The 19598-nt window shown below is 36.0% G+C and overlaps 1 protein-coding gene across 1 annotated transcript in view; it reads left to right on the top strand.

The window, feature by feature from the left end:
- AXDND1 (axonemal dynein light chain domain containing 1) overlaps positions 1-19598 on the top strand; it is a 71621-nt gene that overhangs the window by 27650 nt on the left and 24373 nt on the right. Inside the window, 9 exon segments of the mRNA XM_007448537.1 lie at positions 90-230; positions 926-1030; positions 4662-4782; positions 8547-8648; positions 9814-9977; positions 11511-11586; positions 13836-14070; positions 15070-15271; positions 16296-16389. Coding sequence (XP_007448599.1) covers positions 90-230; positions 926-1030; positions 4662-4782; positions 8547-8648; positions 9814-9977; positions 11511-11586; positions 13836-14070; positions 15070-15271; positions 16296-16389 — 1240 coding nt within the window.

The raw sequence follows: 19598 nt of genomic DNA, 5'->3' as shown, positions 1-19598 counted from the left end.
CCCTAACATTGCTTTCTCTCTCACATATTTTCTGGCTCGTTTTTCCTTTTCTTCTGCATGATGTCTTGTTTTCCTTCTTTCTCATACAGAGAGCGGTATGTACAAATGCTTGACCAAATTGCCTGGCATATGACTGACTTCTACAAAGACATGGTAACTCAGCGAGTGATGGACCAGCGCATTTTAGAAGAACTGTACAATTTTAATAATATTATTGAGGAGCTGACCAGGTAAAAACTGTGCTTATCAAAGCCCTGTCTCTAAAGAGAGTAAAAAATACTTAGGGAAAGTAGAATGATTAGAGGTGAGGACTCTCTGATTCTCTTTTCGTGTTTTGCAAGAGAACAGAAAGACCTGGATATAACTGTAGAGACATGGGTTACACAGGTTAACACAAAACTAGGGGTCTGTTGTAAGTTTGATAGGGAAAAGACTCTTGTTCTTCCTTCCAAAATAGAGATGCTTATCTTAGTTTGGTTACAGAGCAGCACAGTGATTATGGATGTTAAGGTTCAAATCCCAAAGAGAATAAGCATTATATATAATAGCAATCACATTTAGTGATCAACCAACCTTGTGGCAAGATGATTAGTGACAAGAATGAAGAGGATAGGATGGGCATGTCAGAGGGTAGGATAGAGCAGCCTGAAGGCCTTGCCTGCCAGCATCTGCCTTCACTCCATTCTAGAGAATCCTCCCCATCTTCCTTCTGCCTTTTCTAGCCAGTCTGATTCCATTGCCAAACCTGGTAAGAGTCCACCTGAATGAACACTAGATTTCTTGATTTGGTTTATAAGGTAGAAAAACTAGGAAGAGATGTACACATGATAACTGAGAAGATTCCTGAGTATAAATCTGATTTCCTAGGTAGAAATGTTTTCAAAATCTTCAACTATGAATACAAAATTTGCTTGCTTTATTTCAGGGAGCTGTGTTTGGTTCAGGCACATGATATGAAATTAACAAAGGAAGCAGAGAAGGCCCACAGAGCTTTGGCACAAGCTCTTTTAGATGCTGAAAAGAATGCCAGGTGAGTTACTGAATGTTAGCCATTATGTCATACTTGCTTCACACCTTATTTCAAGAAATAAAATTTTTTAGAAGCATTTGAAGTTTTTTGAATTACAACAGTGCTTAAAGGAGTTAATGTGTGTTAAAGTTCATTGTATATATTAACTCTTCCACACACTGTTGTAATACACATCTTGTGTCTCCTTGTGTGCAAATTTTCCAGGGGGGTAAACCTAGAAGTGGAATTACTGGGTCATAGGATATGCATAGCCTTGTCTTGCTGGATGTTACCAGATACTCCTCAAAGTGGTTGTACCAGTATATCCTCTAATCAGTGTATGAGATTTCCCTTTTGCTCATATCTTTTATCAGTCTGATAGGTATGAAATGTACCTGGTTTTTGTTTGCATTTTCCTAATTAGTAGTGTGAGTGTAGTTCTTTTTTAGATTTTAGTGACTCTATTATGGTCCTAATGTTTTTGTTCTGTTTCAGGGGTTAGCAGACTTTTTCTGTAAAGGGCCAGATGGTGAGATATGGTTTCTGATGCAACTACTCAATCAACTGTTCCTTTGTAATGTGTGTCACTGTAGTGCAAAAGCAGCCAAGAACAATACCAGAATATGATTGTGTTCCAATAAAACTTTATTTATTGACACTGAAATCTGAATTTATAATATTTCCATGTGTTACAGAATGTTATTCTCCTATTGTTTTTTAACCACTAAAAATATAAAAAGTAAATCAAATATATAAAAAATAAAAAAAGTAAAATTCTTAGCTCATGTGCTATATAAAAACAAGTGGTGGGCCAGGTTTGACCCACAGGCTGTAGTTTGCTAACCTCTATTCTATTTCATTTTCATATTCTATTTCGTTTTCTGTTAGAGTTCTGATTACTAGGAAGCTCTTGGGTATGTATCAAAAGATATATTTGATTGCATTTTAATTTTTTATTTAGTTGATTTAAAATATTATTATCATAGAAGCAGTACATGTGCCTTATAAGAAAATTAGAAAACACAGACAAGCAAAAATAAATTTTAAAAAAATCACAATTTCAGGACTTCCCTGGTGGTCCAGTGGTTAAGACTCCACTCTCCCAATGCAGGGGACCTGAGTTCAATCCCTGGTGAGGGAACTAGATCCTGCATGCCGCAACTAAAGATCCTGCATGACTCAGTGAAGATCCCACACGAGACAATGAAGATACCATGTGCCGCTAAAAATAAAATAAAATAAAAAAATTTTTAAAAAATGCAGCTAAAAATAAAATAAAATAAAAAATAAAATAAAAAAATAATAAATAAATCTTTAAAAGATAAATAAATTAGAATTTCTTTTGTGCTAATGTCGATTATCAGAACAAAACATCTAAAATCAGAGAGAAGGGCAAGAAAAGAGAGAAAAAAATATCTCATTTTCTTTAAACATTGATGGTTCTGAGGTAGGATGGTTCATTTTTTGTGTGTGTGATTAGATATTGTAGGTAATATTTTTTCTTATAGTGACTAATTATTTTGTTGAAAATTTGGAAAATACAGAAACACATAAGAAAATTAAAAACATTCACAATTCTCTTAAAGTTAACTGCTACTAATATTTCAATATATTTTTCTTTTTTCTATATATTTTTTATAAAAATGATATAAACTGAATATGTACTATTATTGTTTGGGTTTTCTTGTTTTATGTTTTACACAAAAATTTTTCCTATGTACCAGAGTATTAAGAACATGACCTTTATTTTTTATTTATTTTTTAAATTAATTAATTAATTATTTTTGGCTGCGTTGGGTCTTCATTGCTGCACACAGGCTTTCTCTAGTTGCGGTGAGCCGGGGCTACTCTTTGTTGAGATGTGCAGGCTTCTCACTGCGGTGGCTTTTCTAGTTGCGGATCATGGGCTCTAGGAGCGTGGGCTTCAGTAGTTGTGGCACATGGGCTCTAGAGCGTATGCTCCGTAGTTGTGGCTCATGGGCTTAGTTGCTCCGTGGCATGTGGGATCTTCCCGGACCAGGGCTCGAACCCATGTTCCCTGCATTGGCAGGCAGATTCTTAACCACTGCACCACCAGGGAAGTCCTAAGAACATGATCTTTAATTAGCTACAGAGTATTTTCATCATAGAGCTGCATTACATATTTTATTTGGCCAGTCCCTTGTTGTTGGACATTAAGGTTGTTTCTGAATTTTTTCTTTGGCTGTTATAAATAAGAGTCATTCACATATACACTACCAAATGTAAAATGGGTGGCTAGTGGGAAGCTGCTGCATAGCACGGGGAGATCAGCTTGATGCTTTGTGACAACCTAGAGGGGTGGGATAGGGAGGGTGGGAGGGAGGCTCAAGAGGGAGGGGATATGGAGATATATGTATACATATAGCTGATTTACTTTGTTGTACAGCAGAAACTAACATTGTAAAGCAATTATACTCTAATAAAGATATTTTAAAAAAAGATAAATAAGGGTCATTAATTCCCTTTTTAAAATTGGGGTCTTTTAGATAGTAAAGTGCATAACTCTGAAGGTTATTGCTTGTTGAATTTTTATATGTATATTCATCTGTGTGCCACCTACAGTGATTAATTTTTTCTCAGTTTGAACAAGTGGATGCCTCCAAATAAAAGGAGGCTTTAGGAACTGATGTTGGCGGTTAATGGCTTTGAACAAAATTAGAAGAATTTTGTGTCACTGACCTTTTATTCTTACAGAAAAGTTAATATTCCTTAGGAGGAAGTGTTTCAAAAGGTTTGTGAAAGGCTACCAATCACTTTATAACTTCTGTGTTTGTATTTAACCTCAGAAGGGATTTTAATTCTAAAAGAAGCTTCAGTGTAAGTTAGAAGGAAAAGGTATGTTCTCGTAAACAAGAAGTAAAAAGATTTAAGAAAAATGTACTTAATTATACTTAAGCTTTTGGTTGATTGGTAGAGAATTTCTTTAAATCTTACACCAATTATATATAATTTTAAAATGTAGCTCACAATTATTGGGCTTTGTGCGTTTGTATCTTTTTAATAAAGAATCCTAAATTTTGTGAGAAAAAAATGAAAAACAGCTATATTACTACTACTTGTATTCAGAATTTTTCATTAGATATGGTGTTATACCACTGGAGTACCATGGTGTGAAAATTCTAGTGAATAAAGAAGAGTATGATGAAAAGTGTTTAGAGCAGGGAACAATATATTGAACATTTTACTTTAGGACCTTTGTAAGATTTATTCATGAAATGTGAGTATTTTTTCTTCTATTTCACTGTATATTAGTGTTACTAATATATCCAGAAGTTATATCATAATTACCTTGTGATGAGTTGTTTTTTTTGTTTTTTGTTTTTGTTTTTGTTTTTGTTTTTGTTTGCGGTACGCGGGCCTCTCACTGTTGTAGCCTCTCCTGTTGCGGAGCACAGGCTCCGGACGCGCAGGCTCAGCAGCCATGGCTCACGGGCCCAGCCGCTCCGTGGCATGTGGGATCTTCCCGGACCGGGGCACAAACCCGTGTCCCCTGCATCGGCAGGCGGACTCTCAACCACTGCGCCACCAGGGATGCCCCATGATGAGTTTTAAAGGAACAAATTGCCTACTTTAGAACAAAATTATTTTTTAAATATGTATTTATATAGCTGTTTTAAAATTTTTCTTTTAGAATTGTAGAAGAATATCATGACTTATATACGTTACAAAGAGGAAGGATGGAGAGTGATATTAAACAGTTAATGGCAGAAAGAGATATCTGGAGCTCAGCAACATATGAATTGTCCGTAAAGGTTGGTTCATCTGAAATTGTAACTTATTTTTTGGCTGGATAAAGTTTCATTTTACAGTTTTCAATAATCTAGACAAAATTTTTATTTATTTATTTTAATTTTTTACTTTTTTTTTTACTTTTTTTTTTTGGCTGCATTGGGTCTTCGTTGCTGCATGTGAGCTTTCTCTAGTTGCAATGAGCGGGGGCTACTCTTTGTTGCAGCGTGCGGGCTTCTCATTGTGGTGGCTTCTCTTGTTGCAGAGCATGGGCTCTAGGTGCGTGGGCTTCAGTAGTTGCAGCACGTGGGCTCAGTAGTTGCGGCATGTGGGCCCTAGAGTGCATAGGCTTCAGTAGTTGCAGTGCATGGGCTCTAGGGAGTACAGGCTTCAGTAGTTGTGACCCGCGGGCTTTAGAGCATAGGCTCAGTAGTTGTGGCGCATGGGCTTAATTGCTTTGCGGCATGTGAGATCTTCCCAGACCAGGGCTTGAACCCTTGTCTCCTCCATTGGCAGGCAGATTCTTGACCACTGCACCACCAGAGAAGTCCCCAAAATTTTATTTTATTTTTAAATTTTTATTGAAGTACAGTTGATTTACAGTGTTGTGTTTAATTTCTGCTGTACAGCAAAGTGACTCAGTTATACATATATATACATTGTTTTTCATATTTTCCATTGTGGTTTATCAGAGGATATTGAATATAGTTCCCTGTGCTATACAGTAGGACCTTGTTGTTTATTTGTCCTATACATAATAGCTTGCATCTGCTAATCCCAAACTCCCAATCATTCCCTCCCCAACCCCCCTTACCCTTTGGCAACCACAAGTCTGTTCTCTATATCTGTGAGTCTGTTTTTGTTTTGTAGATATGTTCATTTGTGTCATATTTTAGATTCCACATGTAAGTGATATCATGTGGTATTTGTCTTTGTTTCTGACTTACTTCACTTAGTATGATAATCTCTAGGTCCATCCATGTTGCGCAAATGGCATTATTTCATTCTTTTTAATGGCTGAGTAATATTTCATTGTGTGTGTGTGTGTGTGTATATATATATATCTTTAAAATTTCTTAAATTAATTTTTTATTGGTGTATAGTTGATTTACAATGTTGTATTAGTTTCTGCTGTACAGCAAAGTGCATCAGTTATACATATACATATATCCACTCTTTTTTAGATTCTGTTCCCATATAGGTCATTACAGAGTACTGAGTAGAGTTCCCTGTGCTATACAGTAGGTTCTTATCCATTATCTGTTTTATATATAGTAGTGTGTATATGTCAGTCCCAGTCCCCCAATTTATCCTTCCCACCCCTTCTTTACCCCTTGGTAGCCATGTTTGTTTTCTACATCTTTGAGTCTATTTCTGTTTTGTAAATAGGTTCATTTGTACTTTTTTTTTTAGATTCCACATGTAAGTGATGTCATATGATATTTGCCTTTCTCTGTGTGACTTACTTCACATGGTCTCTACGTCGATCCATGTTGCTGCAAATGGCATTATTTTGTTCTTTTTAATGGCTGAGTAATATTCCATTGTGCGTGTGTGTGTGTGTGTGTGTGTGTGTGTGTGTACCACATCTTCTTTATACATTCATCTGCTGATGGACATTTAGGTTGTTTCCGTGTAGACAAAATTTTAAAAAATGAAGTATATATATATATATATATATATATTATATATATATATATATATTTTTTTTTTTTGGCGGTATGCGGGCCTCTCACTATTGTGGCCTCTCCCACTGCAGAGCACAGGCTCTGGACACGCAGGCTCAGTGGCCATGGCTCACAGGCCCAGCCGCTCCACAGCATGTGGCATCTTCCCGGACCGGGGCATGAACCCATGTCCCCTGCATTGGCAGGCGGACTCTTAACCACTGCGTCACCTGGGAAGCTGGAAGATGTATATTTAACTGATGAATAATGCAGCTATTCTATTATGGGCCTTGAAAAGGAAAAGTTACATTGTTTTCTTTTGTTTATTCTCTATTGGATAGCTGGCTATTGTCCAATTAAGGGCTCTTTTTTCCACCAGAACCTATGAGTATGAGCCAGAATTCTATTTCTGTTGTTTGTGAATATGTTAAAACTTTCAACTTTAATTATACACTAATAAACTAGGGAAAATGGTTCTTATTTTTTTTACGTAATGTAACTGTATTACCATCACTTGATAACTCGCTTTGGTTCTATTACCTTGGTACCCAAGATGACAACTGACTTGAAATATGGCAGCCTGTGGACAATTATAGTGATGCTTTAGGAAAGTAGTAATGTCCCACAATACAGTGTTCTATTTTTCTAAAATGTTTGCTGATTGGTTGCCTAATTTCACATCTGGAAATTATAATATTAACAATAAATTATGACCCTCAACAGATTCAAATTTTTATACCATTTTCCTCTTTAATGGTCAGAACTCATCTACGACACGGATGTTCCATTCTGATGCAGAACTTTAAAAGGGACATTGACATGTCCAGAGAAAACAACTCTGAAAGTAAATATATAACAAGAAACAAACCTGGAAAAGAAACAGACTCACAGATACAGAAAACAAACTAGTAGTTACCAGTGGGGAGAGGGGAAGGGGGAGGGGCAAGATAGGGTAGAGGATTGAGGTACGAACTACTATGTATAAAATAAATAAGCTACAAGGATACATTGTACAGCACAGAGAATATAGCCAATATTTTATAATAACTATAAGTGGAATATAACCTTTAAAAATTGTCTGTCACTATGTTGCACACCTGAAACTTATATAATATGGTACATCAACTATACCTCAGTTTAAAAGAAAAAAGAAACAAATCTGGGAGCTGGCATGTTCAGTAGGAGAAAAAATGATGACAAGTGAGTTCCCTTACTCTAGAAGTATTCAAACAGTAGAGAACTAACTGACCAGTGGTAAGAGATTTCTGTAGAATACCTTGAATTAATGGGGCTTTGTGTTGGATCATCCCTAATAGGAAATAACAGCTATAATGTCAACTCCCTGAAAATAAGGACTTTGTTCACCGATATATGCACAGTGTCTTAAACAGTCAGTCATTCACTGAATGACTATATAATTGATTCAGTGTATCAGTGGTTCTCAAATTATGGTCCATGGACCTCCTTGAAGGTCCATAAAACCCTTCATGAGGTGAAAACTAGTGTCATTGTAACACTGAGTTATCTTCTGCCTTTTTCATTTTCATTCTGATATGATTTTTCTTGCAGCTACATGGTATGGGATATTGCAACAGATTGAATTCAAAAGCAAATGAAAATCCAGCTCTATTCTATTAAAGCAAACATTAAAGAGATTTGTAAAAATGTGAAACTGCATGTTCTTTTCACTAATTTTTTTTGTTTTAGAAAATGTAGTTATTTTTCAGAAAAACTGTTAAATATATAATGAGCTTATTAATTTTTAATTGAATTAACAAATACATATTTTAAATAATTTCAGTTTTCCAATGCAATAAATAACAATAGATATAATCCATATAAACAAAAGCTCTTCGGAGTTCTCAATAATTTTTAAGAGTATAAAGGGGTTTTGAGATAAAATTGAGAACCTCTGCTATATACTTTGTTCAATTTGGTTCCAGTTCAGTAGTTTTAGAAAACATGAATTTATATTCAAGTTAGTTCATGAGTTAAATAAGAAATTGTGATTGAATTAATGATTCAGTGAAAAATTGGTGTGTGAAATTGGTTTGGGTTTAATAAATTACAATGGTTTGTTAATGTTTTAGGTTCCTAATTTTAGTACTTTCTAAAAATAGGTAATTGAAAGAAATAAAGTCATGTTGGCTAAAAGACTTTACCTCAATGAAAAAGGCTGGAATAAATATACTAAGCATTTCATCATACTGCTGTCAACTAAGGTAAAGCTCAATTCACTTAAGTCACGGGAAAAGAGACTCCAACTGTTGAGGGTTGAAGCTACAAGAAGCCTTTGTTAATTTATAGATTTTTTAAAAATTTAATTAATTAATTTATTTACTTTTGGCTGTGTTGGGTCTTCGTTGCTGTGTACAGGCTTTCTCAAGCTGCGGCCAGCAGGGGCTACTCTTCTTTGCCGTGCGTGGGCTTCTCACTGCGGTGGCTTCTCTTGTTGTGGAGCATGGGCTCTGGAGCACAGGCTCAGTAGTTGTGGCGCACGGGCTTAGTTGCTCTGCGGCATGTGGGATCTTCCCCCTCCCCCGAACCCATGGCCCCTGCATTGACAGGTGGATTCTTAACCACTGCGCCACCAGGGAGGTCCCTAATTTATAGATTAAATTTTAAATATAGTTTTATATTTGTGCTTTATTGGGGGCAAAATGAAAAATCTAAGGAAAAGTGAATAAAGTCCCTTCTTTACATTTGTCTTCTATAATAATTAGAGCAATTTAAGCACTTTGTCTAAGTTAATAACACTGCAGATGTTACTTATAGAGTTACAGTGCTTTAACAAAAATGTAACTGTTCATTGAAATAATTGCATTATTGATGCATTCTGTGCAATATTATGGGACAATTCAGTGAGCACACTAGGTTGAAAAGGAAGGAAGTGGCATTTAGTATGTTTCTAGAGCCAAACCATTTACACTACTCATTTCATTTAATTCTTATAACAGTCCTGTGAGATATATATTAGGGTCTTTATTTTATAGATAAGAAAAATTAATCTCAAGTTAAGTAATATCCCCCAAGATTATACAGCCAGTCAGTGGCTAGGATTTACATCTGGCTCTGTCTGGCTTTGAAATTCCTGTTCTTTCCAATGTACTGCACTGCCTGCCAAATCCTATGAGGAAACTGGGCTCATGTCGCAAAGGAAAAAATCTTGTTCCTAATGCTTTTTTTTATTGTGGTAAAATTCGCCACCAAAGGGACTGTGTAATAGTGTCAGTGATATTTTGAAAGAGGAATATCTTTTCAATTTTTGGATCCATTTCCTACATATGACTCTAGTATTGCAATATTAATAATGGCCTGGTGTATGCTAATAGGTATTTGTTACATGAATAAATGAATAAGCGGTTTAATTCCATGCATTTTATCTAGGACACTGCAGACCTTGCACTGTTGCAGAAGTTGACGGAGAAATGGAGAAACTTAGTGAATAAATTTAAACAGGAAGTGGAACAAAATGAAGAGTCTACAAGAGAAAAATTGCAAAGTGTTAAGGATGGCCTTGTCAAATGGCAGCAGTTCTTCAGAAATAATACGTGGGTCTCCAAGAACCTTGTTTTTCTGATTATATGACATCATGTTTGATAACTCAGTCCAATTCTTCCTCTCTTTTTATCTTGTTTCTCTTCTACCTTGTAATTACTCTAACATTGATTTTGTTGAGGTAACCAGCTGCCCTTACACAGGCACAATCCTGCTAGGAGCTTGAATGGTCTTGCAGTTTCTGGTGCTAATCATCTCTGATCATCTTGATCCCTGTACCCAACTGCTGCTGCTTCCACTGAAGTCCAACTCCTTTTCTTTTCTTCTCTTTACTCTCTTTTTAAAATCAAGTCAACATATGTCATTACTCTTGGCAAACTTGAATATCTGGATCCATCTGCAAATTCTGTAGCATAGTGCATGTGCCGAGAAGTGGAATCAATGACTGGCAGTTATAAGGAGGTTGATTCTGATTGGATATCATATCTTGTAACAATTAGAGAAATTTGATAATGGAAGAAGCTTCCTTCCTTTATTAATTAACAAAGTAGTTAATTGGAGGCTGGATGACTACATCACAGCCAAGGTTAGTGGGAATCCATACTTTGAATGCAGGCTGGACTCAGTGATTTCTAAAGTTTTTTGTTTTTTTTTTTAAACTTTAAGATGCTTCGTCTGTTGAGGAAACACATTTAGGTACTATTTCCATTTCAAATTGAGAATAGCGGTTTCAGTTTTTCACATCCTCTAAGACAGCTGTCCGCAACCTTTTTGGCACCAGGGACCGGTTTCGTGGAAGACAGTTTTTCCACGGACTGGTTGGGAGGGATGATTTCGGGATGATTCAAGAGCATTACATTTATTGTGCACTTTATTTCTATTATTATTACATCCGCTCCAGCTGAGATCATCAGGCATTAGATCCTGGAGGCTGGGATCTAAACCCAACCTGCCTGGATCTAAACCTGCTCTAAGAGGTTTCCCAGTGAGTAGATTTGGAAGTTGTGGAAGCTGAAGCTGGTACATATCCAAGCTGGTTGCTGCTGCCATTGCCCGCTTCTACTGTGTGTTGACGCTCAGCTGGGAGAGGAGCACAGGTGGCAGTGGTTCCCTTCTCCCTTTCTCCTCAGGAACTTCTTTATCAAGAGCTTTCTCCTTGTGAGGCTTCAAAAGATCTTAAAGGAAACTCTTAACAGAAGTTGGGGCTCCTGACCTAAATGTTGAGTTTTAATTGTTCTTTAGGCTTCCTTTCTATTTATATATTGTTTTGGCTGCTGTGTTTAGCAGGAATCATTCTTATGATGACCTAATTTTGGGTGCTGAGGACCCAGAGACCACTCTTTTAGTACTGTCATGGCCTCTGACCCTGTAACTTGCTTACTCAGGTCTGATTAGGGTCTGAATTTATATTTATATTTGTAAATTTAAAAATAAATGCCTATGAGGGAGAGGCTGAACCTGAAAGGCTTTTGGGAAAATCATCAGGGAGAAACATATTATTAATTGTTATAAATGTGTGGATTCATGATTTTCTTTGTTTATACCTTGTTATGCGACCATGCTCTTGCTCTTTTTCCTTCTTTCAGTGGAAAAGACATTTTATCCCCTAGTAAAGAAAATAGATTTGAATCAATTGTTCCAGACTTCAAGCAGTGGCAGAAGGTAAGACTTTCTAGTAAACAGCTTGGTAATCAAAATGCTCTTTGTAAACTTGTCACTCTTCACCTACAACTGAGTCACATCTCATCCTTTAAAAATGCCATACTAGGTTTTACAAAAGATAAGGAAAGCATCAAGACTACAGGGGCTTTTAAAAATACTCTTAAAGATTCTATTTTCAGTTCTATTTTAGATTTTTGAGTCAAAGTTAGGCTGCCAGAAAAAAATTGGGAAAAGATACTTGGGTGGCAGTTAGGGTAGTTCTGATTCTCTCATCTAATTGTTGGACATAAGTAACATCTGTACCTCTCATGTACCTGGCTTTTTTCTTCCTTTTTTTTTAAATAAATAAATTTATTTATTTATTTTATTTTTGGCTGCTTTGGGTCTTCATTGCTGCATGCAGGCTTTCTCTAGTTGTGGTGAGCGGGGGTTACTCTTCATTGCGGTGCATGGGCTTCTCATTGCGGTGGCTTCTCTTGTTGCAGAGCACGGGCTCTAGGCACAAGGGCTTAAGTAGTTGTGGCTCGCGGGCTTTAGAGCACAGGCTCAGGAGTTGTGGCACATGGGCTTAGCTGCTCCACGGCATGTGGGATCTTCCCAGACCAGGGATCAAACCCGTGACCCATGCATTGGCAGGCAGATTCCCTGCCACCAGGGAAGTCCCTACCTGGCTTTCTTCTTAAGGACAAATTGGACTTTTAAAATTAATAACATCTTTTTTAAAAATTGTGGTAAAATATACATAACATAAAATTTATCATTTTAATCATTTTTAAGAGTACAGTTCAGTGGCATTAAGTACATTCACATTGTTGTGCAACCATCACCACCATTCATGTCCAGAACTTTTTTATCTTCCTGAACTGAAACTCTACCCATTAAACAAACAATAACTCCCCATTTCCTCCTCCTCCCAGCCCCTGGCAACCACGATTCTACTTTCTGTCTTTATAAATTTGACTACTCTAGGCACCTCATATGAATGAAATCATATAGAATTAGTCCTTTTGTGACTGACTTATTCCCTTCAGCATAATATCCATAAGGTTCATCCATGTTGCAGCATATATAGGAATTTCCTTCCTTCTTAAGTTCGAATCATATTCCATTGTATGTGTATATCACACTTTGTTTATTAATAACATCTTTTTAAAAGGGTTCAAACTTTGAAAATAGGTTTCATTAATCAAATTACTATCATGTTATAGTAGTCTGACAAGGGAAAATATATGATATTGAAATCCTCCAATGTGACCATCAAACTCATGACCTAATGAAATCTCATCCAGATCCCAGGAAACCATTTTCTTTTCTTTTGGAATGATTTGAGCAGAATATTCTAAGAATTGAAGATGTTTGTTGTCATATATACAACATAGCTAGTTTAGTGACTTTTTTTTTTTTTTTTACTGTTTATCTGTTTGACATTGCATAGATAAAATTGAAAAAATCATGCTTTTTTTAGTAGGAATAATAATAATTCTCATTCATTAACTTGTCAGGCTGAAGGTGCTTTCCACATGTTGCTTTACTTACTTTTCATAGCATCCACATGATGCAGGTTTTATAATCCCCATCTCACAGATGTGGAAATTGAAGGTTAGAAATGTTAACTTGCCTTAGTTATCTGTAAATGGTAAATGGCTGAGTCAGAATTTGAATCCATGTCTCTCCAATTCCCAAATTCTTACCCTTAATTGCTCTGCTACAGTGCTTCCCTATACTGATTACTGATAAGTGTGGGTGATTTGTTTCCATTATCTGAGTCACAAATAATGACAAGCTTTATATATAGGTTGCACTTTATTTTTTCCACAAATATTTATTGATATGTCAGATATAGCACTTGGACTTGGGATTAAACAGATAAATGAAAACCTATACATTCTACGAACTTTCCCAGTTTAGTGGGGATCATGTAAACAGCAATATTACATCCTTACCAAAGCAAATAGTAATTAAAAATGCTCAGCTCTCTGAGACTTAATTGCCTATCACTAATTTGTTTACCTATATAGGATTTAATATAATTATTTTCATCCCTGGTAAACTATGGGTTATCTTACAGAGTATCAAAATTGATTAAAATTCACTTTAACTTTGAAAATAAAATATATGTCATATGAAGAAATGGTACAACAAATAATAATAAGATATGTAATTCCAAAATATTTACGAGTCACCTGAGTAGACTTTGATGAAATCAGTGAATAATGTGCTAATTTCCTCATCCCCCTTTCACTCTCTAGATGTTGACTGAAGACAAAGACAAATTTTCTGGGGATCTTCTAGTGTCAAAATATGATTCTCTCAAGATTATTAAACATTTACAGGAAAGCTGGGCAGATATTGGGCTTGGGATATTTAGTCGCCATAAAAGTATGGAGGGAAAGATACCACCAGAGCAGAAGCACATGGAGGAAATTGTGAAAAGTACAGGAAGACTCTACAAAGAATTTGAAATAAGAATAAATGGGGATCATGGTAAGGAAAAAAAACCAATGATAATGATAATTAGATGGCTTGAAAGCATTTTAATAGTAATTATTATTTTCAATACAATTAATATTTAAAAACAAAATAATACATATAGTTTAAAAAAATCAAGGAAAATAAAGCATGGAGCATCACTTTATTGAGATATAAGTCATATACAGTACAATTCATCTATTTAAAGTATACAATTTGATGATTTTTAGTATATTCACAGACATATGCAACCAGGTGGTAAATGATTTAAAATAAAAGAGGAAGTCAAAATGATGAATGAGAGTGAAATTAACAAAGCATTTTGAATACTCCTAAAAGATTGAAGTTTACTGATGAAGGCAGTGAGAATATTTTCATCAAGGACAAGGAAAAGTTTGTTTTTAAATTATTTCTCTTTATATGTCTCTGAGATGGGAGCATTTTCATTTCTTATTTTGCAAATGAGTTTAGACAAAAGTCTAGAGAGGGTATTTTGCCATGATCTCACAGTGAATCAGTCAAAAATTAGAATCCAAACTTGATACTTATTCAGACCAAAACTATAAACTTCATGTAAACCTGAACAATGACCTAAAAAATGACTCAAGAACTATATCTGTTCTAGTTTCTGTTATTAGCTATCTTATAATCATGAAGAAGCTGTTTTTCATCATTGTCTTCTTAACAGGATAACTCAGTGAATTAATACCTTTAATAGAAACTGCAGTTCATGGTTTCTGGGTTTAATGCATTTCATTCTCAGCTGAGAAGAGAAGACAGAGTAAAAACTGTTATCAACGAAACAGACCATCAGTCAGAAAAGCACTGCTTACATAGTTTTTATTCACTAAATATTTATTTAGGAACTACTCTGCAAGATTCTCTGCTAGGCAAGCTGTAGGATAATAAGAAAATAGTAAAGGATATGCCCCTACCCATTAGTATTTCATAATTTACTATTAATAGTAGACTTACAAATACTTCTAAAAGTTAATGCTTTTCTCACTTTTCCAGGTATCTCTAAAATTCTTCCAAGTTTGGTTAGTTCTCTTGAATTCTGTTCTTTCAAGTTGGAAAGCCTGCTGGAGTTTCCTGAGCTGCTTCTTGAAGAATGGGAGGGACTTAATGAAAAAATTAATGAAATGAAATCTCAGTTGGATGCATCGTTAAACATTATTGGTACTGTTCCGCAGTACATAGATGTGGATTCTGGCTCGTAAGTTCCCATAGCTCTCTGCTGGGTAGAAGGGAATCCCCACGTCTCAACTGCATTTTCTCAGTACTTCGCCTCAGCAATAGGTATTTGGGGTCAGATAAAAAACCTTGACATCCTCTTCCTCCAAGGAAGAAAGCCATCTGACTGGGAGCTGGAGGGTGAGGGAGTCCTGGGTTCTTAACTGCAGCAGTCTAGGGTGGAGTTTCTGCCTCCCTGAGCTGAGAAGGGGAAGAGTGGGAGTAGTTTCGGTTCAAATACCATAGACTCTTGCCTTTCCTACTGAATCTTCATAAATTGTCTTGAATATAAGTTTCTTCAGTTGCTGTTTGTCCTTAGAACCATTTCCAGAAGCTTTCAATGGTTTTTGTTTTGTTTTAGTAATTTTCACTAATTTCACTGGAGAGTGGGTCACCTTTTCTCCTGCCACTGTCATGTTGGAAGTTGATCTCTTGAGAGGATTTTTTTTTTTTTTTTTTTTTTTGCGGTACGCGGGCCTCTCACTGCTGTGGCCCCTCCCATTGCGGAGCACAGGCTCCGGACACGCAGGCCCAGCGGCCATGGCTCACGGGCCCAGCCGCTCCGCGGCACGTGGGATCCTCCTGGACCGGGGCACGAATCCGTGTCCCCTGCAACGGCAGGCGGACTCCCAACCACTGCGCCACCAGGGAAGCCCTTGAGAGGATTTTAAAACTTATTCTTCTCATTTTGTGGCCTCAGTGGTCTAGAAGTAAATGTAAAGGGAGTGAGTGTAAGTCTTTACAGTAGAGGTCTAACACTGAAAGATAGGTCTACATTGTCCAGAGTGCATTACACCTAACCTACGTGAGGTTAGGAAGGCTGTCAGTGAGTAGCCATTCTACCAGATAATTCAAGGATTTGATTCACCTTTCTCTGAGTTCTCAAACAGTTGTACACACTGAAGTTTACTAGGCCCAGCCAAATAAAACCCTTTCTTTTATCTGATAGTTACTTTCATACTCTTAAGTAAGTCACTTATCTTTATTTTACTTGCTTTTTCCTTCAGGGTACTCCAAGAACATATATTTAACATGATTCAGCAATGGCTTTTGAAGATAGGCAATGAAGTTAACAATGGTAACATGGAACTTCAGCGCCAAGTATGTACTTGTAGGAATTTGTTAGATTATTTTTTGCCTTGGCTGAGAGTTTTCTTCAAGGAAAAACCAAGTCATGCCTACCCAATTGAAGCAGGAGGTTGGGAGGGAAAAATGGGAACTTATATAATTACTGAAATGATTTTCAGTGGATTTTTTTTAATGAATTTATTCTTGGCTGCGTTGGGTCTTTGTTGCTGTGCTCAGGCTTTCTCTAGTTGTGGCGAGGGGGGGCTACTCTCCCCTGCGTGGGCTTCTCATTGCCGTGGCCTCTCCTGCTGCGGAGCACAGGCTCCAGACGTGCAGGCTTCAGCAGTTGTGGCACGCAGGCTCACTGGTTGTGGCACACGGGCCCAGTCGCTCTGCGGCACGTGGGATCTTCCCGGACCAGAGCTCGAACCCATGTCTCCTACATTGGCAGGCGGATTCTCAACCACTGCGCCACCAGGGAAACCCTCAGTGGATTTTTAAATGCGGTATGTTCCTGCCTTTGGAATGAAGTTTCACAGATGATCAAAAGTTTTTGAGATCTAATTATTACTCTTTTCTCAGTATACCAAAAAACTTTTCCCTCGATAGCATTAATCATTTTAAGAATTTATGTTGGTGCCCTTGACTGGCTGAAGGGATGATGGAAACATGTTTCTAAGAAGAAAGACAAGATGCTACAATACTATTGGTCTACAGTTATTTGAACAAATAGGGAATTGTCCTGCAGTTCTGAAGAACTAAACCTGTGGAATTCTTAACTAGCACAACATGAAATACTAATTTCCAAAGGATGTCATAGTTTTTTACGTTTACTCCCACTTCCTAGTCTTAATTATAATCTAAATTTATACAGGAATCTCTTATTATAAGTAAACAATATGCAAATATTTGACCTTACAAAATTGATTAAATGAATTTAATTAATTTTAGTATTGCTTAAATTGGGAATTTGAAAGGCAGAGATCAGCATGTTGTATGGGAATACCACTTATGAAGCATTATGTCACAGTCTATGAGCACATTGTGAACATAGAGACATCAAGAGTTGAGGAGCAAATTTGTTAAGACTGGAAGTATGGATCCAGGGGATCCCCAGGCTTGGGAGAAATTTCTATGACTTAGAACACAACCAAAATTAAGAAGGAAAAGGGTAGGAGAGTGCCTCTCACATAGTGGAACTCAATAAATATTTCTCGAATGAAGTAACAAAGAACATTCCAGCATTGCTGATGTTTTATGGTGTTGCTATATTAACCCCTTCTTTGGTAAGTTTACCATTGGATACTCAGTTTACCATTGGGGATTATCTCCGGGGAATCATTCTCAATTTTTAATATTGTGGGATTCAATTTTTATAATGTATTATTTAGAAAGTACCTTTATATACTTCTCATTTTTATATTTTATATACTTCTCTATTTTAACACTACAGCATTATAATATAGTTAAGCTGCCTAGAAAACTTGCAAGATTATACATTCCTCGAGGAACTGTGTATATCCATATTAACTGGTATAAGTATTTAAAAATGGAAAAGTTTATCTTTTTTTAACCCACCATTCATTTTCCTGTCTGATCCATTTTCTTCCAGACTTTTTGGTTTTGTTTTGTTTTTTTCTTTATACCTTTACTCCATCTAATCTGTGCTGCTTGGCAGTCTAAGTGATCTTCAGATATTTTTTTATCATGTATCTCTATCAGCAAAAAATCTTTGAACAAGTTATTTCTAAATTACTTATGAGAATTTCTCTGTTAACCTTTTTGGTACATTATAAAATAAAAAATAGTCAAAAGAGATGAAATGAATAATATTTAAAAATAATTTTTAGTAATGGTTTTAAAAAAGCTGATGTGATTGAACAGGCTTCATAATTTTTTTACAATCACAGGTTAATACTTAGTGATAAAGCCATTTGAAGGTCTGCTTCTAAGTTCAGTTTACTTTGTTACTTGTTTTTTTTTTTTTTTTTTTTTTTTTTTTTTTTTTTTGCGGTATGCGAGCCTCTCACTGTTGTGGCCTCTCCCGTTGGAGAGCACAGGCTCCAGACGCGCAGGCTCAGAGGCCATGGCTCATGGGCCCAGCCGCTCCGCGGCATGTGGGATCTTCCCGGACCGGGGCTCAAACCCATGTCCCCTGCATCGGAAGGCGGACTCTCAACCACTGCGCCACCAGGGAAGCCCTGTTACTTGTTTTTAAGGACTGTCATTGCTGAAATAATAGCTCACAAAAGAACAATGCAAATTGAAGAAGTGCATTATTGGCTGTATTTATTAAATAATGCTCATTTTTCAATTCCATCAATCAGTTATGTAAAGATTTTTTAAAAATTGATTAGTAAAATTTTCCATCTACCATAATGTCAATCAGTTGTTCTTATAAACATTAGGCAATGTAGCATTTCTTTTTTCTAAAAAAAGATCCCCAACCAATTGATACACTTTATTTGTAAGATTTTTAAAGAATTAGAAGCATATTTCCAGGTTTTCAAGTATATAAATTTGAAAGTTTTTAAAAGTGATCTATATATCATTTTCAGCAACAAAATCATACCAAGATGGAAATCCTTCCAACTCTCCATTTTCAAAATGACTGCTCCATAATGTAAATTTCTTTTACTCATTGTTAAACATCAATTGTATTTTGAAGGGACAAATTAAGTGTGATTTTTTTTTTTTTTAATATCAGCTAGGAGATGGCTATGTTGCCACTTGCCATCCCTGAAAATATTAGTAAATTTGAAACAAGCCGTTTTATAAAAAAACACTTCATCTTAAAGTTTCTCTTAAGAATTTTATATCAGAATCACAGTAAATCTCTGGTTTATTATAAAAATTATCATTTTCACTCTCCATCTAATTAAAGAGAATGATTCCGTATCTTAGTGAAAGTGTGTTTATTTTTATTCTAATTTTAAATTCACCTATGACCTATTGCATGACCTTGACTCTACCATTTAATCTCTCTAATATAACTATGAAATGAAGATAACACATATTTGTGTTTATTTCACAGTGGTGGTTTAAGGATTTATTAATATTTTTTGTAAGCGAAAATGAGTTATTTCAATGACAGTATCATCCAGGCCATTGGTATATGAAAGAACAGTTTGGAGAATTAATTAATTCTCTAAGAAGAATTAATGTAATTGAGTAGCAGCAGGGGCTTAGTGGGGAAAATATCTTTGGCTTGTGGAAAGAAGGTAGTGGTTTTTTAAACTCTT

The sequence above is a fragment of the Lipotes vexillifer genome, unplaced genomic scaffold (assembly GCF_000442215.2).
Source record: "Lipotes vexillifer unplaced genomic scaffold, Lipotes_vexillifer_v1.1 scaffold76, whole genome shotgun sequence".
In the NCBI taxonomy this organism is placed as follows: domain Eukaryota; kingdom Metazoa; phylum Chordata; class Mammalia; order Artiodactyla; family Lipotidae; genus Lipotes; species Lipotes vexillifer.
Note: the sequence above shows the minus strand (reverse complement) of the source record. Positions and strands in the feature narration are given on the sequence as shown.